At 34.2% G+C, this 27,145-nt stretch overlaps 1 protein-coding gene across 2 annotated transcripts in view; it reads left to right on the forward strand.

Moving 5' to 3' along the window:
* The window catches only part of ZFPM2 (zinc finger protein, FOG family member 2), a 312,872-nt gene that overhangs the window by 57,512 nt on the left and 228,215 nt on the right, over positions 1-27,145 (forward strand). Inside the window, exons 2-3 of one of the 2 annotated variants that reach the window (XM_035318206.1) lie at positions 8,367-8,525; positions 23,952-24,053. In XM_035318206.1, coding sequence (XP_035174097.1) covers positions 8,367-8,525; positions 23,952-24,053 — 261 coding nt within the window. The remainder of the gene's footprint in view (positions 1-8,366; positions 8,526-23,951; positions 24,054-27,145) is intronic. The other variant, XM_035318207.1, reaches the window with a different exon arrangement.

Consider the following 27,145-nt stretch of genomic DNA (forward strand, 5'->3'; position numbering starts at 1 on the left):
ATTGTATATATATATATATATATAAAAAAAAGATAAAAAACACCAGACTTCCCAAGATGAATTTTTATTTTGAGAGGAAAAAAAAAAAAAAAAAAAAAAAAAGGTTATTCCGTATGACATTTAGAGACATACCTGGAAAAATCCCTAACTTGAGAGTTTTGAAGTAAGGCGACACTTTGACGGGTGGGAAGGTTAAAGGAGGGAAAGATTCTCTAAGTGCCTTTTGTTTCAAAACAATTTCAGTTCTTTGGAGAAACATGATACCCTTCATTTGGTAAATGAGTATGATTAGTTCTACCTGTGTTACAGTTTGTGTAATAACTGTACCACACACCACTTACCGTTTCTTCATATTCTTTCTGCTCATTTTGAGGTAAAATCGATAAACCCCCAGGTTCATCTGAAGGGTAGATATAACTTTCCTGGCTCCTATGAACCAAAAAAGGTTTACTTTAAAGGAAAAAAATTGTGACTCTTTTATGGATAAGGGTAGTGGAGCACTAGCCCTGTATTTCAACATGAGCCCAAACTTGAAATCGGGGGTCTGTAATTTAATTGCCAAGGTCTTAAATCTCATTTTCCATGCACATATATAATTTTTCCCATGCAAATGAAATTTTGGTATTCATAGCACACATGCATAGTATTTTCTTGAAACTATGTCTCCATAAACATGTTTTGAATTGTCACTTTTGTTATCATTTCCCTTTTATTGATTAGAAATATTCTGGCTTCGGCTCTAAGAACAAACTGACTATAGGCACTTGCCAGTTTTGTTGTGGCCTCTTGGATAATACTATGAGAAAAGAAGATGAGCATAAATGAAAGTGAAGTTCCAAATTACTGGAACATTTAAAGGTCTTTGAAAAGTTTATACGCAAGCACAGTTAATACAGTCATGCACCGAAGTGCCAAAAGACCTAGCAGAGAAGAATATTAATCTACTTTTGTAAAATCAAAGGGTTCATATTTTTTGCTGTAAAGAAATAATTTGAATAAAATTTGACCCTTTCTACAATAGTCTGTGGGTCAAATTGAACCTACTATTAAAATTCTCTAATATCTTTCTTGTATTAGCATTTCAAAACTCAATTTAAATATTCACAGAGCTCTTTTTTTTTTAATAAACTTAAAAAAATTCAGGTAATTTCCTTCAACTTTCGTGATTGAAGGAAGGCAGTAGGTGCAGATATAAAAAAGATGTACAGCTACGAGCAAAACCTGAAATCAATTATATATAAGAAATAACATAACACATGGAAAGAAATTAATCAAAAGGAAGAATTTCTGCTATATGATTTTCTTGGTCTGCTACCTGCAGGCAAGGAACGTAAATGAAAAAAAAAAAATCAGCATTCTTCTTACAGATAAGGGGAAAATTAATAAAAATGTTTCCTTCCTACCAGATCCCCTGATGCAACTTATGTTAAAAGTGAGTGGCTGCAGGAAGAACTTGCACATATAAAAATAACTTTTTTTTTTTTTTTTTTTTTTCCACAGAAATATACTTTATTCTTGCTGTTAAGCTCAATTACATCAGGTTGGTGTGGATTTATACTGTCCAAAGAGCAGCTCTTTTCCATTTCTTTTTCTATTAAGTTGGTCATTAAATCATGCTTATAAAGTTTCTACCAGTCTGAAAGTGAGAGATGGTTTATTCTGCTATGATGCCACAATTAAAATGTAATGAATAGCTCACAAATTGGTGCAATCTTTCAATCTGGACAAAACTTTTGTTCAGCCCATTTACGTAACAGACTGGAGAGGTTCAATGGGCGCAGGTAACATTGTGTCTGTTGAGTATAGCTGTAAAAATGTGGTATGAATTACCAAAATAACTTAGTTTAGCTAAATAGAAAACTCAGTGGACTGAAGAGGGAAACAGTTCTTTAAAAGTGAGAGTGGTTTCAAAGATATTGGCCACCTTGAGAAGTGTATTTATATTTTTTTCTTAACTGATTAGCCAGTTTGTGTTTCAGTCACCTACTGCCAACAGCATGCTTATGTTTTAAACTATTCCTGCAGCAGTCAGTTTGTCAAGATTAGGTATTGCCATCTAATGTCAAACAGAAGTGTGCTTAGGTACCTTTCTTGGCCCTTCCTCTCTATACTGGAATTATGTAAGGAAAATATTTTCAGTTCTCACAAGGAGGAAGGGAGAGGCAGTAGTTTTTACAATGAAAATTGGGATCACTATCAACTGAAAGCTAAGAGAGAGAGAAGTAAAGTGGGCTGGACAGTCATGGGGTCATGTGGTTGGTGTGGGGAGAAATTAGTACACAGGAAAGCTTTTGTTATAATTTTCTTTTATTATAATTTATTATGTCATTTGGAAAATTGTTGTGTGCTTCCATTTCTACAATTTATCCATGCACCTGCAGTTGGAGCTTCTCCTTCTGAAAGTCTCAGTGATTAAACAATATCTGATAGTCCTAGTGCTTTGAAAGAAACTGAAAATTTATTTTGATTGCATCAGCATGTATTCTTCTCCCTTATTTTATTGGTCTGTGTCTCCACCCTGGTTGAACATAAAGGTTCTGAAATATCTGATCCTGTACACTAAAAAAAAAAAAAAAAAAAATCTACAGAATGAAAGAGAAAGCCAGTTTCCCAGAAAGGGAGCCTGGGAGGACATTTTGGGTAGTGGCTTGTAAAACTTCTTTCTGAAGAAGTTGTACTGCTTCTGTTGCTGTTGGTGTTGTTTACATTGATGTTAAACTTGTCTTTAGGCTGTTTTAAAAGTACAGTGGTTGGAAACAACAAGTTCTTTGAGTTAATTAAAAGACTGAAGAGGTAGCTAAGAAGTCCTGTATAGAAATCTTCCCAGGAGGAAGGTAACTCTGAACGACCACAAAATGTCTTCACCCTCACTGCCATATGAAAAATTGAATAAAGGGCACCCGTTTTTGTTCCCAGTGTTCCTGACTGAATTTTTAGGAAAAAGATCTCCATGTATCTTCAGCATGTGAATCAATATAAAGCATTTGCCTGCTGGTTTTCTTATGTCACTGTATTTGGAAGAAAACCTTGTTGAAAGAGGAGACAAATGGATTGATTTTCTGCAGCTTTGCCCTCTGTAGTCATAGAACATCGCATACCTGGGTTTTACTGTAAGCTGATGATAATCCATGTGTGGCAGTATGTTTTTGTAGGAAATACTGGATATACTGTGCAGAACATGCAAAATGCATGATGTTGATCCAATGAATTTCAGGCCTCTCTGATTTATCAGAGTTGTTATTATTTAATGCTACTACTACTAATTATACTCATTAACCTCTCCCCAGCCACTCACTGTCAAGTATTGTAAGATTTCTGAAGCATTCTTAATTTATTAAGCGCAATGAATCATGTTGCTGCTCTGGGAATCCAGGAGAATACTGGTAGGTGGGGAGGAAGCTAACCACTTAACATGTCAATGAGATAATTATTTCAATGAAACTTTCCCACAGGAGGGTACAAGCATTTTAAGCTCAAAACACTCAAAAGTAAAGCATATAAGCATGTGGTTAACTTGAGCATGCGTTAAAGTGGTTTCATTTACAGAGAATTCTGATGAATTTGACTTTGATAAATGATTACAAAACTTCCCCAGTTTAGCGCTATTGAATTTCAATTATTTCATTAGGGTTATACTACCATAAAACTGGAGTCATGCATTGCTGCATGAAGACTAACATCCACAATGGGTCTAAAGCTCAAATTTGTCTTCAGAGGAGTGTTTAGCAAAATATTATTTTGTTAAGGGGATATAAACTCTTTTTGGTCCTTCTCACATTTTGCCATGCTATTAAAATGCTTACAGCTGTTTTTGTTTTGTTTTGTTTTTGCTACTTATGGCCTATCCTTTAAAGTGTTGAGGTATCATCTATTTCTTATTGTGTAAAGAGTAAATATTGCCACTTAGCTAGCTATCTTTGTGTGTTTGTATGTATATTTTTACATTTATATGATTATTTAAGAAATATTTTTTCAAGAGTTTAATATATTAATAGTCCTAAAATATATATGTGCATGAGTATCTGCAAATGTGGTACAAATTAGGGAGCTACAGTTCAGGTTTCCCCACACTGCACTGCCAAGTGGTCTCAATCAGAAGTAATTTTCTCCATGAAGGCACATGCAGTTCACTCGTCAGCCTCTCCTCCGTAGATATTGTTATTTGTATCAAATTATACGTGGTGATTTTTTGAAGTGGACTACTGTGCCCACTAAGCCATACAGACTTCTACCATATTCATTTATTCATTGCTGCCGGTAATTGTAATGTTTTCTACTGCCACTTGTTTATCTATTTTATTTGAAAAAAATTATATGATTTATTGTCAGAAAAATATATATTAATAAAATAGAGTAAGTACCAAGTGAATAAGTAAACTACCAAATCCACCAGAATCTCTGGTGTGTACAATACAGGTGTTCGCTTCTTTTATGAAGGAATGGTTTTCTCAGCGCTTTGTGAGAAGTACAGAATGAAGTAATGGAAACTTCATTTTTCTTCAGTACCCCCATATAAGATTAGAAATCAAGCTTTTTATCTAGTGCTTTTGGAAATTGTTAACTGTTTGTCATGTATCTAGTTAATCTGAAGCATTTCATATTCTCCTCTCTTTACATAACATCAAATTCTTTCACAAAGCAGGCAAAGATCTGTTGAGAATAGAAGACAAACATTTTGATGGTTTCTCTGGAATTAACAATTCCCCTAATCTCTTACACCATCCCAGTTTGAAATTTTGCCTTTATATCTCAGAGATGTTCCATGTCAGACCACTGTGACACTCAGATGAATTTCCATGGCAGGAATTATTTGGATTTGCATTGCTCTGTCATTATGGCAGTGTTTTGTTGTAATGTCACACTTAATCAGCAGTTATTGGAAAGCATTTTTCAGCAGAACAGGGATAAGTCCTTGAGCCTGTTCCAGTTTAAATTAAAGCAGACATAGTACACATGTGCCATAGGTGCTTAATAACATGGTATAAGTAACATGTATACCACTATTAAATTCAATCAACAATTTAAAAGAAATACAGAACATAAAGTGTAGTACTAAAGTATACTCCATAGTATTACTTTAGTATATTGTAGTATATATACTGTACTCAGCTGTACTCAGACTGTTTAAGGTAATATATCAACATAACAACTGGAAAAAGAAACACTATCAGAGGAAATGAAAGAAACTTTTGTTTTTAAAGGCTTTTTTTTTTTTTCTGTCTCTGCGTTTTAAAATATTTTAACTTTGTGAGCAGACACTGTGTAGATTGTCCTCTAGAAAGATGAGTTAGAAAACTTTGAAAAACCTACCTTTATATTTTTGAACCAGAGAACTTCAGGTTCTCTTTAGTAGTACTTCAGCTGATTTGATTTACCAATATCAATAAGAGTCTGTTTGGAACACATGGCCAAATTAGGTGAACATAAGCATGCAAAATTTATGTATGTGTTTGCATTAGTGAAAATATATAATACCATTAATTTTTTATTGTGAGATTCTGACTATTAATTTTTATTCAAATGCACTGTCTATTTATGTGCAAATGTCTATTTATGTGGAGCACTCAGGAATAGAAAGTTTAATCTGTTTTTATTGACTAGTAAGGGGCTTTTGATTTTACTGTTTTCTTTAACTCACTCTGTGCTTCAATGGTAATTAAAAATAACCACAGAAATCAGGCATAAATATTTCAGTTTACATGAAACTAGCAACCAAGAAATACTTAATTTGGCTATTGTCCTTATGGACTTACGGACATGTCCTTATGGACATGAGTCTTACTCATGTAAAATAACGCCTTTTTCCTTAGTTAGTTCTATTAATCAGTTCACAGGTTGGAGCATGAACTGAATGCGTTGGAATCCTTAAAAGAAAAATTGATAGAAATAGGTTTCGTCCCAAGGATCAGGTGGCAGATGTATGAATTAGACAAGGTGGCAGCAGCAGCATGCAACTTAGAAAAATATTTATGCACTGATCCCTCCATTGCAGCAAAAGTCTTGCTGTTTTTCTGAGTGCAGCATCTGGTGTCAGCCACTGATCTGAACTGTTATGGAAAGCTCTGTCTGATTCATGTCCATACACAACTGGATAAACATCCCTGTTTTTTACATGTAGGCTTGCATATCTGAAGCAAAACCTAGTATAGATGCAAGAAGACATCTGAACTCGTTTAGATATGACAAAATTTACATTTATGCATCCAAATGCTAAGATGTTACTATTAGGAAATGTTACATACCTATTCATACATATGATGTGTCCATGAAAGCACTCACCAAGAATTTCTTTAGCCTGAGATTTGTTTGAAAAATGAAGTCCCAGTTCTCAAATCGGAGAGGTTTTTGAACCTGCGCTGTGAGTTGGTTCACACATTGTTTTCCTTCTGCCTTCTTGGAAGCAACGTCAATGGAAATTATAAGGTGTGTGTTTCCATGATTGCTGCAAATGATAGCATACCCACTGAATTTCTGTTATTTTCTTAATTAATGTACAGTGATTATTAGCTTTCTGATTATGTTCCAGTGACCTGATCAAACAAACTGGTTTAACATCTAGAAACAAACCAAAATGTCTTATACACATGCCAACTGGATTACTTGCACATACTTCTATGCAGAATTTTGCAGGACACATTTAATACACACCAATAAATGTACACACCAATAAATGGCTCTACAGACAGTCACATGTTAATAAAATCATGAGATCTGGAAGGTATTTTTGATAGTCATTCAGATGCTCTTGTGTTTTCATTTCCAAAATCGAACTGGACACATTTGAGGCACCCAAATGGCCTGTATTTAGATGCAGCACATTGCTCACAGCTCTTCCAGTGTGTGCTTTGTTCTCAATTCCGTGCACTGTGATATCCACTCTTCATTCTGTGTGCATATTCAATTGCTGGATTTTTTCCCAACATGGCTAGAAAGTGCAATTAACAGTAATGGATACTTTGACAGTGGGAATCTTTATTTCTTCAGCCATAATAATAGCCCCTTATTTTAGGAGATATATTGTTGAATGATAGCTTGCGTTGGTGAGCATGGGTCCACAAAAGTGGGTTCATTTGGTCAGATTCTCAGCTGGCATAAATAGTCATATTTCCATGAAAGATAGTAAGCTATACTAATTTATGGAATCCCAGCTGGGAATCTCAATCAATTACAGTAAAAAGTAACCATCATATTCCTCTGAAGCAAGAATTATGCTAAAGTGAATTTTGCTGTTTTAATAAATGTAGGTAGTCCCCGGTTCATAATAAATTACATAAAATTAGAGTGTAGTCAATATTTGATTTCTTTTAAAAATTTATCCCTCTCTTTTCATCGAGTGCAACAGAATCATTTATGTATTGTATATCAGCGTGATAGATTATATAGGAATAGTGTATTTAATATTGGAAAACTATAATATAAATACAAATTACATTTTTTTTTTTTTTTTCATTAGGTAGCTAGCTTTCATTTGAAGGAAGAAATACTCAGTCAATTATAAATTAGACTGTGCTTTCATTGGAGAGTGAAATAAGTAATTTTTTTTTTCAAGCCTCAACCATCTATAATGAAATCCCTCTTTTGAAATCCAGTCTTAAGATGGATTTTGAAACATACTGACATTTAATAAAATCTTAGTTAAATTAAAATATGTTCAGTTCTTTCAAATCTCTATTTAAATCTAAGGTAAAATTCTACATGTGCAGGGGAGATGTCTTCAGCAAATAGTTACTATTAACCAATGGCTGAGAAGTGTGTATATAAGAAAGAAGAAATTTTAATTTTGGAGTACATTCCAACTGGTAACCTGGGCGTTATGTATTACAGATCTGTCAGAAACTCACTCTTCAAGAGTCTTTGTAGGAGTCGGATGTTTAGGTATCCCGGAGAATCAAAGACCTCTAGCTGCCATTTCAAATTCAGACTCATGCCTTGCTCTTGTGACTGCCACGTGTCTATAGAAAGGAGTCTATTAAGTACGATAACTCAGCATCAAAAAACAATGACTAACAATCAACAAGAGAAGGCTCTTGACTGTTTACATGGTTTTACAAAAACAGCTTTGATTTCCATTGTTAAAACTGTCTGCTTTTAATTCTACAGCCTGAAGAATAATGAAAAAAGACGCGCGAGTATTATGAATACATATTGTTAATAACACTTTGCATATTATGAATTCCTCAGTTATGAAAACAATCACTTTTAATTTCAATTTTCATTAACTATTATTTGGTCAATTCTAATAAATGCTGAAAACAGCTGTGGAAGAAAGAACTAGCTAAAGACCTCTGGTTATAAGTTCACTAAGGTTTTATTTCAAATTGTCCTTTTAGATGGTTTTGCCACAGTGTTCCTGATTCTTTTTAAAGGGCCTCTTGAGGATGCCATTGAGGATGAAGAAGAAGAATGCCTGTCTGAAGAAAATGATACTGTCTCAAAAGAAGACTTTCCATTGGAGGAAAGCTTTTCTGCAGAGTTTGAGCCTGAAAATCTGAGCTGCGAAGAAGTGGAATACTTTTGTAATAAAGGTAATCATTGTAGCCCACCTCTTAAGGGACTTCTGGCAGAACTGTGTCCAATTGGCCAAAAAACTTTTTTTTAAACAAACAAACAAACAAAAAAAAACTATAAAAAGACCTATTAATTCGGTACCTTAAAAACTGGAAAATTGTGACTTTGTTGGTTAGCCTGCTAAATGGTAAATATTTAAATGTGATGGAAGATTTACTTTTCAGGGAGGTGTATCTTTGGTGTGTCTTGCCTTTAATGTTTTATTCCAAGAATGTTATTTTCTATGTATTTAACTGTAGAGAACAGGTCTCAGAAGTCAATTATTATCAGACCTGAAGCTAGCAATGCAGCATGTCTGTTCGTTGCTTCTTTGCCTAGGAAACATTGCTAGAAAAACAGATTGTGTCTGTAGATTCTAGGATTAAAATAGAGCTTATTATAGAACTTATTATGCATGGTAGAAAACTAGTGATTTGTGAAAGGATAACTTTTAAAGTTGCAGATGCCTTTTTGATGCATTCGTTACTTGCAAATTATTGAAGATATATATATTTTAGCATAAACCACACCAGCTTATTCCTACCCAATGTTCAGTCTTCAAAATTGTGCTGTTTCCCATTCAACTGATAGAAAAAGCACACTGTCATATACTGTTATGTGGAACATTGATTTAACCTTGTTCCTGTCAGATTTCCACTTGATTGCTTTATTGTTTGTCTTCTGCAGGTAAGGATGCCTATCAAATAACTGGAATTGTTGGTGTGATGTTCTTCTTAGTCCACAACCCCCTCAGGCAGTTGGATATCAATGGTTTCTTTGTCTTCCTCTTCTTTCCCAAATATTGACACGTATTCATATATTTTCTCATGATAGCTTTGTATGTTTTGTTTGTTTGTTTGTTTTTTTTTTGTTTTGTTTTTTGTTTGGTTGGTTCTTAATTATTTTTGGCTGTCTTGGACAAAGTAAAATACATCTATTTGAAGAATCAAATATGACTGCAAAATATTAGTTCTTCCTACAGTCTTCAGTCAACAGCAAGGGAAGGCAAGATAATATATTTTCTACATGTCCTCTAATGTAGTTTACAGATTTTTGAAAAAAAATAAGTTATTTTTGCACTAGAGGTTCTTGATACTTGCTAAGAAGCAATCCTAAAAGACCAAAAGAGTCTAGCCCATAGTTTAGACTGTAGCTGCTACAAAGCTTAATGTGAAGTATGAGCAACCATATTATGAAAGGAATTGCTTTACAAGTATGGGGGGATTAAATGCTGAAATAACTGTACTGTAGACAAATACAGCAATTACTTTGTGTTAACTTGTTGTTCACATGCCTCTGAGATGCCATTTTTCTAAGCTGAATAAAAACCTCTATTTGCATAATTGTTATATCAGCATCTCTTGAGTTCCTTCTGTCAGCAGTGGAAGACTGTGCACCACTTTCAGTTCATATCAGCTTGATTCAGTTATTTCTCTGTACTACTTGCTGTATTTCCAGGATCCATAAATGGAAATACTACAGTTTTGGGTGAAATTCAGAAAAAAATGCATGACTTATTTTTTGTTCATAGCAATCAATATTGCAAATTCATGTTGGATTTCAAATATTCTTGACAAGTATTCTTCAAGTATTCTTCCCTTTAATGTTTTCAGGGAAAACACTGAATCCATAGTATTGTATTCAATAAGATCAGGAATTAAGTGGGAATACATTTAAACCTGAATCTTAATTATCAAATGTTTTAATATTTTATTGATATGAGTCAATTTGGATGATAATGAACCATTGAGCCTATCTGACACTGCTAGGTAGTGAGCATCTGTTGATTCTTCAGACTTTTGATTCCCCAGCAGTTCTTTTTTCAAGTGTGTTGTAGTTATAAAAGAATCTTAAACCTATCCACTGCAACTACTACAGAAGAAAAGTTGAAAAGGAAATTTCTGAGGATGAAGGGGCACATAAAACCCCTAATCTACTTCCAGCTGAGGCAGTGTGACAGAAAGTCCCACTTTGAAGTAAGTTGAGAATATCCCAGGAAAAGGATGGAATGGGAGACTAGAAATGTATTGTTCTTTAATAATGTCTCAGCTTCTGGTGAATGTCCAGCTTAGCCAGTGTCACATTTAAGCATTGTCATTATGAGGCTACATATGTTTTTCTGAGGACAAAACACAAGAAGATAAAACTGATCTGAAAAGAAAATAAATTTCCTTTTTGTCCCTTACTCAGTGGAAGGGTTTGTGACTGCATTAAATAGTGAATATTAAATGTGAGACTAATTCTCATGATTTTTGTCATGATCTTGTAATCAGTAAAAGCTTTCTTTATAGTGCTCCAGTTAAATGCTCCAAATTAAAAGGTGATACAAGAAATCAATTTATTTCTAAAAATACTTTTTCCTTAACATCATGAATAAAGCTTGAAAATGATGCATGTACCAAATATGTTGGAGAATGGTGAGGAAACTAATGTATTTTAATTTATGACTTTATTTTATGACCTTATGACTTTCTGATTTTTGTTTTACTGCTTGGATGGTATTGGCAGCCTGTAAAACGCAGATATCTTCAAATGAGGGATCTCCTCATGATCTGCAAAAATAAGTGCAGATCTGTGTTTTCTCATGCTAAAGGTGTAATCTTCCTAGAAAATAACAGAATTTGCATGGGAATCCTTTATGCTATCTCTGCATTCTCCTCTTGCTGGCGGGGACCATTAAAAGTTCTAGAAAGTGAGGGGAGGTTATTGAATGTTTATCAGTCGTGCGTCCCCATTTTCATCCCCTGGAATTTATTCCTAGAGGACAGGTGAACTGAGCAGGATTCCTGCATGAATGCAGAGATGTGGGCAACAAATGGCACCACTGTTGGGAAGGAGGTGTTTGCAAGGCTTACCCATGGTATGCTTTTCATAATTCCCCAGACACCTAAATATAAGAATAATCTGAGAACAAAGGCTTTTAACTATACAACCTGGCTACTGAAAGTAAAAATTTACTGAGCTAACAATTAATTCAGATGAGTGAAAGTAGAGGGCATATGGATTCACAGCATGATAACTATGGCTTTTTGACTGAAGAGATTTTCCTGTCAAACTATGTCTGATTGTATTATAAGCAGAGAGCAGTCCCTTATTGTCTAAATTACAAACCGCTAACCTTTATAAAGCTATACTTGTCATTCCCACCTTATTAATTTAGGTTTGTGAGATTGATTCAGCAGAATAGTTGCCAGAATTAGAAGGCAAAGGAGAAAGCCTCTGCAAAGTGTGAAGCAAATTAATCACATTGATTGAGCTACATGTCATTTTACAACTTCCCTGTTTTCAAAATTATGACTTTTGGCTATTATTTTTCTCTTCTGCCTTTGCTCATTAATGGCTTTTACAACAAGAAATCTGGAAAATTCCACCCCCACCTCCACCCCCACCCAACACCACTTTTGCAATACCATAAAACTGCAATTAACTTTGCCACATGTGAATAATTGTTCTTACATATTCTACACTTAAACTCAAGCATGAAAAAGTGACCAGTGTTTAAGTATGTAAATGCTAAAAGCAAAAATGGCCATTAGTAACCTACTATCTGGTATAGCTTTAAGCTTGAAATGATGCATTTTCAACCTTTGAGATGAAGTTTCCAAGAATAAATATTTTAGAAGAACCTCAGAAAAAAATGGTATTTAGAAGTCTGATTTGTTTGTAAGCTTGATAGTGGGATGAGGAGAAAGGGATTTTTTTTATTTTCTTTTAAATTAAAAATAGTCATAGAGTGCTTCCATTAGAAAGCTACAGTGTTCTCAGTCTTTGGAGTTGAAACTAAAATATTAGTGGGAAGTTGTCTTGGTGAAGATGAATTGCATTTTGTTAGTTTGGGGCCTTTGAAAGTTGCTGCTTATGCTCAGTTACTGCAGATTTCTGTACTGCAGTTAAAGAGGATATCTCATGATGTCTCCACACAAAGGCCATACCTTCCTGGAACCTCCGCTGCTAAGAAGTCTTTCTGTGCAGTGTACAGATAGTGGGTATCTGGGGTCAGAATCTATATCAGATTACGATGAATTTAGATTAAACTCAGATCTAGAAGATTTATGAAATTAGCCCCAGGGTTTGTGCTCTACTCAGACAAAGATGGTCTGGATAAGGAGAACTCATCATTTTTCCTGTGCAAAAGTGATAGACTAGATGATTAGCTTTCATAGGTAGAAATCTGAGAATAAGGTGATGTTAACAAAGATGATAGAAGTGAACTGGAGTCTTGATAGGACTAATAAAATCAGGAGGAGGGGTACAAGAAGGGAGTACAAACAGGAGAGCAATACAAAAGGCACGAAGTTGGAGTTCATGAGACAAAAACAAAGTACTAAATCAAGTTCATTTGGACTGTGAAGTAGTTTATCAGTGGCTTTTGAGTCTCAGATCACTATCAACTTGCTTAGATACCCTCAGCAAAATCAAATGTTCTCATCTCTAAGTAAGTTTGCCATCCTCCTATGGGTGTAATGCCTCTTCCTCTTTGTACACTGCAAAGACAATAGGAGCTTTGTCCATGTCACAAGGGTGAGAACTGGCTGAACAAATTACAATTCCTTGTGACCTTCTTAGGAGAAGATTTCAATGAGGGATTAACTTTCAAGGGAAAAGTTATCTTGTGCAGTGAGAGAGATCACTTGAGATTAGTAGACAGTTAAGCAGCTGTGTTCAGAGAAGGAAAATGGCAAGAGAAGAAAATGGAGGAAGGACTACAATAGAAAATGTGGGACTGTTTCTGCGAATGGAGGAATGTACACATATGCAAATATGATAATTAGAGAAAGAAGACGTGTCTGTTTCTTGGTTTCTTGATTTCTTGATTTACAAGAGCAATTATGTTGAACTCTTCAGCTTTTCACTTGTAGAACAGCTATTGTGCTTGTTCCTCTTGCACAGGCATCTCGTAGAGTTACTGTAAAGCCAGGTAGCTGTGGCACCAACTCTCATAGGAAGGAGGCCTTCACACCAGTGGTGGTAGCTTGGAAAGCAGATGTCTTCTGGTTCCCACTACTAACTGTGCTTCAGTTGGTGACATAGGAAGATTAAAGGAATGCAAAGGATGGGATGACCATGGATTGTTTAGTGATGCAATGCTTCTAGGTTCTGTAGTAGCACAGACTGCTACTTATGCCCATAGCAAATCAGCGTTGCTGCATGATTGCAGTTCCTGGTACATTGCTTTTGCTTTTTCTTTTTTTTCTTCTTTTTTTTTTTTTGGGGGGGGGAAGAAGAGAGGGTGCTGAGGGGAATCTGATGATCTAATGCCTTCTGAAACTCTCATAGACAAGTCTTAGCAAACAAAACTACATACTGAGCATATGCCTACTGCTATAATCTTGTATTCTGCTTTGGCTGGAAAGGTTGCACTCAGAACCTGGACCACGTTTTCTGCTCATGTACAGTATTTTGTCACTAGGTTGCCATACTAGTTTAGGACTGGAATTTTTTACATTAAACCATGTGACCTGATTGTGCAGCCAGGCTTGAGATTCAGGGAAACAGCTGCAGTGTGATTCTTCGTATAAGAAAAAGCATATGCAAAGCTAAGTTCTTCTGTGCCTTAATCTTTCCCTACATACTTCATGTGCAAAGCTATCATGCTACCGTCTATAAAACCTGGCAAACTCTTACCTTGAAAATGGTTTCTGTGTGTCCCTTTTCCCTCTGGAGTTTGACTTTGTGTGTGTATGCCTGTGTGCATCTATGTAAATATTCTTTGCCTCTTTCATGTTAGTCATGTAATGACTAACAATGGGCTTGCTATTTTTGGTTTCTGGATCAGGAAGTAGATTTATAGACTTTTTTTATTATTATTATTATTTCCCAGAAAACTTTTTAATCAATAATTGCTCCTTCCTTTATAGTAATGGATTTCATGACAAATTCTACGTCTTTTGCTATAGCAAGTGGAAGTAGGATAAGCATAAGGCAGCTATACCATTATCGCTTTGAGCTCAATAAGGAGATCTTTACAGGCAACTTTGTTCTTATTTCTTAACGGGATTAAGAAGCTCAGCTCTTTAAATTCTTGCATATAGCACTGACATTTCCAGGGTGTGTTTGGACCAGGGAGTTCAAAGAGAAGGAATAGAAAAGAAAAGCCAATATGACTTTGTTTTTTACCTTGCTGGAGGAACTGTTTGTGCAAATCGCCTATAAGCTTATTGACCTGAATCTTTGACTCCTTGTTTTCTCTGGATTTGGCTGGAGTGTAGACACTGATAGAGCACTGATAGAGGTGATTGCACAGCCCTCGGCTTTGCTTGGCACCAGACACCCCCCATCCGCGCCTGACATTATCTCTCCCTGGCAATACTTCTGTTCTCTTGAAGCTCATATTCCTTTAAATTTATTTATTTAATTCATTACATTTTATTTATGTAGGCTGTCTGAGGAAATAAAGGACACACTAATTGTTTTTAGTAAGCAGAAACAGGATGTATATGTGATAATGTTCATCTCCTAGGATAACAGGAATCTGCACAACCCATCCCCCAGCTACTTCTTCCAAAAAGACAGTAGTTACTTCTTACTGACTTTTATGCACGTTTGTGAACCTGTGTTGCATTCTCATGGTCCCCAGAGTGCGGGTTCTTGTTTGTTTGTCTGTATCTCATTCAGCTGAAATAACCCATTATTTTTAACTTTTTTAAATCCTGTGCATCTACTTTTCGTGAGATGCTGAATATGCAAGAAGAAAGGTCTCTGGTAATAGCCTTCAAAGGTGCTAAGTCATTTAGATTGGATCCTGTTAGAATGAAAGGAAACCTTTCTTTCTCTTATGAACATCAGCATTTGCCTTGTGCTCTACCACTTGTGCTTTCTCATTTTCTCTAGTTGCTCAAGCTCAGAGGACCACCTCTTCTCTTGCTAGAAGAGAAATAAGATATCTGAAAATGTTGGAGTGATTTTTTTCACCATTCACTTGAAAGCATGGAAAGGCATTCAGAATAACTGCTACAAGATTGCCTATCATATACTCCTTTCTATTTAATGCTAACCCATATGTAAATCTCTAGGGCTGTATTTTCAGTCCAACTGAAATCCATGTCAGTATCAGCATCCACTTCAGCGGGATAAAAAATTGTCCCAAGATAGACAAGAAATCCCTTCTTTTAATCAAGAAATTGAATAATTGGTTATCAAGCAGATGACATCAAACTGTATCTGAAAAAGAAACGTGCAATCTGTATCTCAGGAAGTAAATACATAGAACTGAATAGAAAACATTATTTTAGCTGTACAGAATTATATGAGAGAAACACTTCAACAGCTTACTCAATTTAAGCAGTTTATCAAAGCAACTCCATCCTTTTCAGTCAGCACATTTTGATTTTCTTAAGGACAAAGAAATTGGGAATTCCATCACAGCTATGAGTAAAGGGATTATTTGGTTACAACAAGTAGTGTAATGTCCCCTTTCTGGAAAGTCACAAAACTTGAACTTCAATTGACTTAAATTTGAGCTCAAATTTGACAAAACATGAATTGCAAATTAATAAGGATAATCTTCTTTAAAATATGAAATGCACAAAATGACAGATTTCACTGCATGTTCTTAGTTCATGTGTACTATACCTCTATTACTAATTTTATTTATAATGACGGTCTATATTGCCTTTTTCTTCTAGATTGGTGTTCTTGACATAATAATTCTGAATGCTTTTGAAATGGGCTGAGACATCCCCTGAAAAATCATTGTCAGTCCAGGTCTGAAAAGCAGAGTTTCTTTCAGGCTATGTGTTACAAATCAGAAGTGGAGATGTCGACAGTAATTTAACTCCCAAGGGATCGGAAAAAAAATGAAGCAAATTCCACATTTATGACATATTTGGATAAATGTTGCTAGGAAAAGTATTATTGGTAAATTCTAGTACATAACAGAAGGGGAATAATTTATTTATGACCGCTACAATTTTTTTTTTTAGTTTGACTCATGGAAGGCTAAACTGTTTTTGAAGCCATGTATAATGCTTAAAATGCATGTATGTGGAAATGCGTCTCCAGTGGTAACAAGTTGATAGTTTTTGGTACTGAAGCATCTGTAATACTGATTATTACAAATAAAAACATTCAACTGCTTACAGCAAGGTAAATTAAAGTTTCACTCTGTAAAAACAGATATGCATTGCTTATGTAGCAATTTATGTGGAAAGCACATGAAAGCAGGAGGTGTATATAATAGATGATTTCAGGTGAATTTTATAAAATTAGATTTTTTTTTTTTTTTGGTTGAATGAAGTATTCTTCTAAGAGGTAATGTTTCTACAGCAGGGGAGGAACTGAAATGTTACTTAAATAAGTCAAAATATGAAGATTCTTCAAAATTGCAGTTTGAAAATCGCTAGGGTCTCTCTGAAATCATCTCTCTATTTTGCTTCAGGGTGTATTAGAAGCGCATGGATTGTCAATTTTGATTGAAACAATTTTTGAAATAAATTTTGAAAATTACACCGAGTAACAGTTTTTGATTGGGGCATCTAAATATCTTTAGAAGTGTGCTTCTGAAGTTTTTGTAATCTAGAGCTTAGAGCTACATAAGTTTGAACCAAAGGTTGGTACTCTAATATGTCAAATAGTGTTCTTGCAGTTAACAATTTTAATAGGGAAGGATTGAGAAGATAGATTTTTTTTCCCTTTAAATCTCTGAAAATTTTTAGGTAGACAAAATAGCTGAATGTCACTCCTTTGTAGTACTGTTGCCAGAAGATTTGCTCCCTAAAAATGAAAATATAAAACTGATTATTGGAAGGTAAGTCTGGAAAAGAATTTGCAGGAACACTTTTACTTTTCTGCAGGAAATACATTTGAATGAGTGATTCATGTCTTCAGAGGACTTCAAAAGGAAGCAATGTGATGATGAGAACATGCCAAACATTTAGAAATATAGGAAGACCAAACTAAATCTAGATGAACTTGCTGCACAGCAGTTTCTTATCCCATGAGAAAAGTGCAATAGCTGAAATATGGTTAGAAATAATTGATGCTGTTTTTTAACATAATGATTATTCCAAGATGTCATTTTTTTAAAGTGATGATATTAATATGAACCAAAATAATTTCCTTAGCATTCTTTTGGAGAGTTAACAGCTTGCACACATGTAGGCACTCACTGACACAGGGATATTTCCCAAAAGTTAGGATAAGAGACTGATGTGTACTGGGTAAAAAATTTAAAGAGTTCTTTGCACAACTCAAAATATACAGTTATTTCAAATGAGATTTATCCCAGGAGAAATTATGATTGTTAATCAGCATGATAGAAAACAATAATTGTTTGCAAAGAAGCAAACTACTGAGATGATTAATATAATCTAAACTAAAATTCAGGGAATTAATGTACGTACAAGTGTTGTTTTTTTCCAGGTATATTAGCAAATCAGTCATCTGAGAGCCAGATTTTGCTCAAACTTACTGTATATATAGAACAAGGAATCTCAGTTGACTTCGGTATGTATTTCTGATATGCATCAGACTAAGTGATAACAGAGTCACATGCTGATAGCACCAGATTTCTCTCTCACTGTCTCCCTCTATCTCTCCCTCCATCTCTCCCTTCATCTTCCCCCTTGTACCCACAAGGCTTGTAGAATAAATCTCTCTGCATGACACCATAGTCTCTGTAGTTGTCTGCCTTGTCCTTACACCTGATGCCAAACACAACAAAGTAGGGAAGCTTCCCTCCCAATTTACTTAATATCTTTTTTTTTTTTTTTTCTCAGAGGTTTATTTCCTTAGCAAAAACTTATTTGAAGATTTTTTCACGTTATTTACACATTTTATACCCAGCATGTTTTATATCTGCTGAAAATTTGCATCACCATCAAAATTAAACACTTCTGCTTGTTAAATATTTACACAGAATCCTTTTAAAAGAACTAATACACATGAACAACTTCATCCTGTTAGATCTCATTGGTAGTTTTTAAGAATAGCATGTGCTGCCAAAAAGTAAGTTACTTTGAACAAAGTACATTGCATTTGTATTTTAAGTTGTATATGCTTTGTTTCAAAGTTATGTAAGTGTTGTTTCTGACGAGATGTTCCTGCATACTATGTGTTTCAGAGGATTCAAGAGCTAAATTTTCAGACTGTATAAGCTCTGTGACTGGTCCTATGTGCTGTGATAAAGCAAATAAAGCAAACAGTGAAGGAATGATGTTTATATACAAATTTATAGTTCCTGAAGCTCAGGCATTTTATACAGTCTTGGAATTCTTCTTCTCTAGGATCTGGAATTATTGCCACTGTAGGTTGTGGTAGGAAGAGGAAAGAGCCCCGTCTCCTCTGTCCCCTGGAAAGCCTGCCCCTTTGTGAGCAGTTGCACTGGCATACATAAGGTCATGTACCTTGCTGAATATTCACTCTACAGTGAGTGAATCCCAAGCATTTGTATCAAGCCTGATTTTTCTTTTAGGAGTACAAAATGCTGCAGGCTTCATAACAATTTATTTCTGAATTGATTTATTATAATTGAGAAGTGATTTTTCACTCCAAACAGCTGTATTAGGATGTTAACAATTTAAGTTTACATTTATGCTGCCAGGAAGAATGAACACAAACTGAATTTCAAACTTTTAATGTTCTCTCACTCAAATATAAGCTGCAGTGCGCTGTTTGTAACTAGTACAGTCCTTCACCCAAAGCTATTTTGTCTGATGATAAAACCATGAGTGTATGAAGCTTGCACATTTTTCATCTCTTTTATGACCTTATCTTCCATGAGCGGCTTCTGTGAAGGTATCCTAACTATAGGAGGCACCTGGCAAACATATATGATATCAATGCTGTGATAAGCAGTTGTGAACAAAAAAGTAGATCTGTCAGTTCTGAACTGTTCATTGTTGAAAATACTTTGTTGATTTAGCTGATTGCAAAATACATTATGGAGTGACTAACAGCTTCTGTAACATTTCTAGTCAAGAAAGTTCAATAGTTACATTGTATGAGAATTTTTGTATGAGCCTAATATTGATAGAAAACACATGGATTAAAACAACAGGGTTGAGAAGAACGGCTAACCTATGTGATTCTTTAAAATACTCCAATAACATGTTATACAAGCTGATTAAGTACAAATTGGGAAGTATTTAATTAAAAAAAAAAAAAGTGAAATTACTTGAATATTCAAGACTCTTTTACTATTTGGCAGTATTGTCAGAGATGTCAGAGTTCGCTCTTGTATGTTTCTGGTTATATGTCTCTTTTACAGTGTTCAGACTTCCTGACCAACTGTACAACATTGAATTGCAGTGTTTTAGCTTGTTTACTTGTCTCCCTTGAATAAACACTAGGATAAAACAACATAAAAGCCTCTTCAAACTGTTTCTGAAGAGCAATAAAAACAGTTAATTCTGGCAAGGAATAGTAGGTCAAGATGAAAATTCTTTTCATATTACAGTACTGATTTTTTTCACATATGAAATTAACTTTACTTTTCCAACTTAAGTACTATTTTGTGTATTCAGCACCAAACTAAGGCAGAGATTTGTTTTACCTAACTTGAGCTGGCTAACGATAGGTTCCTAGTGCGTTTCAGAGGATGATTCATTTCTGCTGTCACTAAGAGTGGTCTTCTGTCTCAGCCATCCTGGAATGGAATGAGTCACAGTGGAGGTTTCTCTCTTCCCTGTCTATAGGAGAGCCTACATAATTAGTCTGGACTAGCTTAATTTTCAGATATCTACTGATATCTGTGATGAATTCTGCCAAGTTGCTATGAGTCCAGAAGGCTTAATTGACCCTTGACAAAACGTACTATATGATATTACAGATTCTTGCTTATATGAGTGTTTTTGTAACCACAGTAATGTTCTTTTAAGGATGCTCTTTGCTTACTGATCTTAGTCACCATAAGGAGAAACTACAGTAGAAGCGGCATTTATTATTGATGATGCTTCTGTAACAGTATTTGTTGTTCATGGTAAAAATTTATTTCTCCTTTAACTTAAAAATAAAGTGTAACTGAGCAGCAAAACAAATAAATAAGCATGAGAAAAAAGACCTGGTGGAATTGGAAGTGAATCAACAAGTTAGCAGAAAAGTAGGTGGTATATATAAAGCACTTGTTTTGGCATGTAAGAAAGAAAGAAAGAAAAAAAAAAATGCGTCCTGGATCCAATTAAATGTCTACAACTGTAAAATAGAGAGAAATGTAAATAGTTTTAAAATAAATATTAAATTTATTAATATAAGACTATTAAATAAATACTCTTATTGAGACTGAAACGTAGTCTGTGAATGAACAAAAAGAGTAAACAATGGAAAGAACAGAAATTCTGTAAGTAAATAAACTCCTTTGTGCTGAACAAATGTTAGTTGCTAAAGTAGTATTAAGGGGACAGAAAAAAAAAAAAAAAAAAAAAAAAAACTTGAGAGATCTATTTTGTTATTAACTCTTGATCTAAGCCTCCTTTTGGCTTTTTAAAGTTGCAGTCTCTGTAGCAGCAAATGGATTGACTTGGCCATTTTCATCTGACCTTGATACTCATCTGAGCCTAGGTTAGAATTGCTTCACAGTAATACCCAGACAGTTTTACTGTCTGGGTATTACAAGTAGATTGCTTCAGTATGGAGGGAGAGTAGTATGGGGATACAGTAGTCAGTGTTGGGATATTTCAGGTGTGTAACATGTGGCCATGGTAGATGCTGAATAGAAGAAAATATTGATGTAAATAATGAAAAATAGTTTTAGATACTAAAAAACGGTTTTATTTATTGTAAATTCTCCATATTTTGTTCTATTTGCACAGGAAATGTATTAATTCATGAAAACTTTGTTATGGAAAACACGTAACACCATACTTCATGAAACACTGAAAAAACAAGTTAATGAATAGTTAAGCCATCTGCTAACATAAATTTTCAGATCTTTTCTCATCTCCCAAATACTTAATTATTGTGTGCTGTAGGTTGTATACCTAAGCCATAACTCTGTCCTTCTTTTGCCCTTCAGCCCAATCTTTTCACATAAGTTTCTCCCCCTCCTCTTTCAATTCTAATAGTTTTGTTTGTTTGATGTTCTGGTTGGTTGCATTGATTGAAAGAATGCTCAAATTTGCATGCTAAAGCCAGGTTTGCATATATTATAACCTGGAAAAACTTCCTATATTTCGGAGCTAAAATTTTCCATGCTTGGGCTTTATCTAAAATAATTGTTGTTATTTCTATCTTGTTATTGTTGCTCTAATTTAGTCCATAGGCATCTATTGTTTACAGTGGAAGAAAATAATTTCCTTTAGTATAAAAATTCCATGAAAAGAACATTTGAAGAGCTGTATATGGTGATTATACAGCTTGAGTTAGAAACTCATTGTCAGAATAGTCCTAGCTGTGAAGTGTTTTCTAGCATTTTGGAAAGAACTGGAGTTGATCTTGCCAGGTTTGTGTCTTGGTAAGTTGGCCTTTGTGTCCCTTCAATAACAGGCAATTTGTTGCAGCTGTAGGTAGCTATGAAGGTAGAAATAAGAAGGTAAAAATATCTGATACATTCTTTAGTCCACAAAATTACAAAAAAAAAAAAAAAGGCAGAGCTCTTTTGGTTACTGCAAGCTAACTGCACAAATGCTAGTTCAAAATAGGGTAGTTGATAAAACTAAATAATCTGCTTGATAGCTTTTTCTGCGTTACTCCTTATGAATGTCTTCTGAAAGGTAACTTCAGATTGAACTTCAGCATATGAGCTTCAAATGCCTTGGTGAAAGTATACAGCATGTTTAATAAAAAAATACTAGTTATTTTTGATTTATTTTAGCTTTAAATGACAATAAATATACTGAACTATATTGCTAGTACTCAAGAATTCATTTTCATTATCAGAGTCTGGAGTGAATACAGTGTTGTGTTTATGTGAGTAGTTTACCACTTCCTTATATACAGGATTTGAAAAATTATTTGCAAGGAAGAATATGTTAATATGTTACATGTTCTCATGAAGTTAATACTTTATAGTGTTTGTATATGATCATGTACTTGCAAACTCTGGGTCACAATCTTATCTGGTATAAATATAGCTCCAATGATAATGTATGGGGATCTGGCATGGTTTGTTGTAATCACATTGCTCTACCTATGTTGCTAATAAAAGCTTTTGTTATCATAAGTGGGAAAAAAAAAATAAAAAAATGCAAGTTGCTACTTAATTGCTCTGCTTTTTTCTCCTTGCTTTACGGTTGTCAAATCAACAGTCTGATTTCTAAATTCAGAAATATACAGCATTTTTTTAATGCTGCCACTTTTCTGTGGAACTCATTTTTTTAACGTTTGCTCCTAGACTGTTATAAAGTGTAAACTGCAAATCAGTCCTGTTTGACCGATGTAGTTAATTGAGCAGCTTCGATTTCTCCCATTTTTCAAATCTATTCAAGGGGGTTTGGATTAATTAGTAGTAAAAAAAAAAATAAAAAAATTCTATAAATGCACCAAATTACTGGCTGGGATAAGCAGCCTCACAGATCATTTAGCATATTACCGTGGCCATACTATTTTGTGTTAATATCTGAACCCCTCACCTTCAGTTTGTATGTTTGTAGTGGTTACTTCAAAGTGCTTTTGCATAGAGCTTAACTAGTAGCTTTCTTTAACGAAAATAATTTCACTTTCAACCAATAATTCTTCAAATAATAATTAAGTGGCCACCTCTAAAAATGTACCTGATTGTAATGTTCAGTATATCCTATGGGCTACCTTGAACTAGTTTCTGAAAGCAGACAGATAGTCTCAGGCTGGTGGTGAAAACTCTCAAATTCACTACAAATGCTATTTTTGTTTTTGTTTTTTTTTAGATTAAGCTTGATGGGAAGAAAGCTGTCATAGAGTAGCTGGCTTGAAACCTTTAAGTAGAAATTCCTTAAATGCCTAAATACCATAGATTAGGTCTCCCACTTCCTTCCAGGAAAGCCAACATAGTTAGTAGACCATGTATTTGTACAGTGTCATTAATCTGCAAAGCATAAGCAACAGTTAGGTGTCAATTCAAGAAAACATTTAAGTGAAAGAATATTTTCCTTAATCACCCCTCTAGCTGGGGAGTAATGAGATCATTTGTTTCTCTCATTTATGCATATAAACTTAATGACTTTGTATGTAAGTTTACAGAATAGGTTCTAGTTGTGATTCTTTATTTATTTATTTATTTATTTATTTTAAAGCCTATGGAGTATATATACACTGATTACCAAGACTTGTCTCTCCACAGAACTGGAAGGATTGGAGCTTGTTTTTGTCACGGGGAACTCACAGACATTTACATGTCTAATAATTTTTTTTTTTTTTCCCATTTCCTTTCTGTTTATCAATATGTATGTATTTTCACTTACATATAAACAGTTGTTTCGATATTGCAGGAAAACTGCCTAAGAGCCATTACTGAAATATCTCAAAAAGGTACTTCTTGGATTGTTTTTTTTCAGGCAATGAAGAAGGCATCCAGGAGGCAGCAGAATCCGAGGGTGATCCAAGGTCAGAAAAACCAGGGCAGCCTGCTGCGGAGGCAGAAGATTGGGATGGGCCAGGTAGGAAAAAACAACTGAAAGCCATGAGAAACCTTTTAAACTAGAGATTTCCTTTATTACTGTTGTTGTTGTTGTTATTGTTATTATTATTTTATTGGCTATGTTCTGCCTCGTATTGTTTTTTAATTAACTATTTCTTTAACGATCCTTTAGTGTCCAATATATTAATGAATAAGGACTAAGAGAAAGATCTTGAGTAAAAAACGATTTGGGCTATACCATTGTGTAAATTGTTTCTCTTGGAATGTCTTACACATCCTCTTGATATAAAGGAAAGTGTTGTTGATGCTTAAAATTTTAGGATTAAATTTTATCAGTAAATTTCCAGTACCATTGCTGTATTAAGATAGAAGTTTTTCTGCTATATTTTCTGAGACCAGACCAACCAAACACCATTGTACCCCCACAAGCTTTGTGCCTATATTTAGCAGCATGTTGAGATTAACAAATAGGTATGGAAACTACTGACATTTTCAAGGACTTTGATTACCAGTTTTAACTTGATAGAAGTCATTTAGCAAACCTGGTCATTGATTTTGGTTGAAAGAGAAACGTAGATTGTAGTCAATACGCTGTTAGAAGTTCACAGTAAAACATTAATTCATGTTAATATTTTCCTATTACGCACTTCTAAGGAGGCGCAAGCACAGTATTGCTAAGGTATAAAAAGTGATGGTAGCATGGAATACTTTCCAAATACCTGTTCAATATAAATATGTAAAACCTCTGTTGTATCATAAAAGTACCTAAGACAAAGGGGTAAATTGTATTTTTGAGTGAGGTGATTTTGCAGTTAAGTTCATCAGTGTTTTCATGAGTATGGACCTGTTCATGAGTAGGGCCTTAAAATCCATTATATTTAATATATTTTAATCATGCTGTTGGAAAATGTGCATCAGAAGCTAGACATACACTTAGAATAGCTATATCTCTAATAGACATTTTCCCTAAAAAGGATGAACATGTCAGAAAAAAGTTTCAGAAGTGTTCTATCAATAATTTATAATTCAATAATATTTCATTAGAAAAAAAAATCCTATATTTCAATCACATTTTCATCCTTGCTTGATTTTGCAAATTAGTGTGTGCTCTTCATGAGGAAAAGAATAATGCTAATGGTAATTTTCTGAAACCAGCACCTGGAAAATATAATGCAAACAAAAATGAAGACATAGTAAGTCTGATTATTATGATGTCATTTAAAATGTTCTTAATGATAATATACAAGTAAGTTGATACTTTATTTAAAGCACTATGGTGTTATATGAAAACAAGATCTTGTAATAAAATACACTACAGTACATTTGAAGTAATACAAAAGGCATCCGTGGATGGACCAGAATAATCTTTTCCAGCTTCATTGCAGATTTAAAGGCTGTCAGTGATTACCATATGACTTGAAAAAATAATTATAAATAAATTCTATCTTAAATAGATACATTTTTGTTCATTGTTTAGTGAATAACATAGTATTCAACATAGTTGAAAATGTATTTGTGTTGGCTGTTGTCTTTTTGAATGAGCTATCTTATAGAAATGTTTAAGATACATTTTTATGACTTTTTTGTTGGAAAAAAATGTTCAGTTAAACAGCAAGATATCAAACAGTAAGATGTGTAATACATATTCTGATAATGCATATTTATTGTTAGCTTTGACATAGGTTAAGGTTTAACTTCAGCAAATGGTTGGCCAATTACATGAAATTAAGAGCTTTGTTTTATTTAAGTACAGATTTTTTAAAGGGAATAATATGTATGAAGTTTGGAAAGGAATGGATATACACTCCATGACATGCTCTCCATCGTGCATGCTTTCTGAAATGAATTTTGGTTATTTATTGATAAGGGGGAAAAAAAAAAATCAACAGAAATTAATTTTAGCCATGCAGTACAAGAAAAATGATAACTTCTTTCAGAACTTTGAAAAAAAAAAAAAAAAAAAACCCAAAGCATGAAATATTTTGCTTATTTAGGGGTTTATGGTAGCACTGCAGAAAAAAGAGCCATTAAAAACTTAGGTTTACTTAACTTAACCAGCTCACAGTACAGATGCTACCTTTATGAGTAGCTAATCATGGTTTGTTATGGAATCTAAATCTGGTCTTTCTACTGAGATAGAGCTCTCTCAGAAACCAAGGAAATGTTTTCTTCATGATGCAAGTTGGTAGACTGATAGTCCGAACTGTGACAACTTGAAAACTCAAGAAAAATTCTTTATAAATTTAGAGCTATTCCTTCCTTCCTTCCTTCCTTCCTTCCTTCCTTCCTTCCTTCCTTCCTTCCTTCCTTCCTTCCTTCCTTCCTTCCTTCATTCCTCTTTATGAAAAATCTACAGTTAAATGCACTGTAGCTTCAAAGAGTTTCCGCTGACACAGTCTTTCAAATCACATAAACTTGTGAACTTGACTGACCAATAAGGAATTTCTGCAGTGATAATGCCTATTCTATGTAGTCACTTTGTTACCTGAATATATATATATTTTAAGTTATCTGTAATTTTAATTGGTTTTGTCCTATTTTTTTTTTTTGAAGTTCTTTTTAATGAGAAGACAACTCTGAAATAATGGAAACTGAGGTCAATAGACTGTATAGACACACAGTAAAGGACCTGATTCTTTTTCCTTCATAGCCAACAGCAAAAGTAAAAAAAATAAAAAATAAAAAAATAGAGTCTGCAAAGCAAGACTGGGCTTAAACAAATTTTATATGAAAATATTTATTTCTTTAAAAGTGGAAGTAGGGATCATTTTACAGCCTTAAATATACTGTTTGTTATAAGATGGATGCCTTTATATGTGTAGATGCACATCGTATATGCATATAGTAATATGCATGTATTACACATATAAAAATCCTTTGTGTTATTGCTAGGTTATCAGTGCACGTGAAGCTAGTGATCAGTGTTTTAACATGTAGGAGCCATATAGGAGCACAGCTTTCTTGCAGAACACGTTGAATTTGTGAGTTGGATAGTCCTGAAAGTTAGTGTCAGAAGTGCTTTTGATATGTATCTGAAATTATCCTAGAAAGTGAGATAATGTAATTTGTCCACATAACCAAAATGAAAAAAAAAAAAAAAAAAAAAAAAAA

Source organism: Oxyura jamaicensis, chromosome 2 (genome assembly GCF_011077185.1).
Source record: "Oxyura jamaicensis isolate SHBP4307 breed ruddy duck chromosome 2, BPBGC_Ojam_1.0, whole genome shotgun sequence".
Lineage (NCBI taxonomy): Eukaryota > Metazoa > Chordata > Aves > Anseriformes > Anatidae > Oxyura > Oxyura jamaicensis.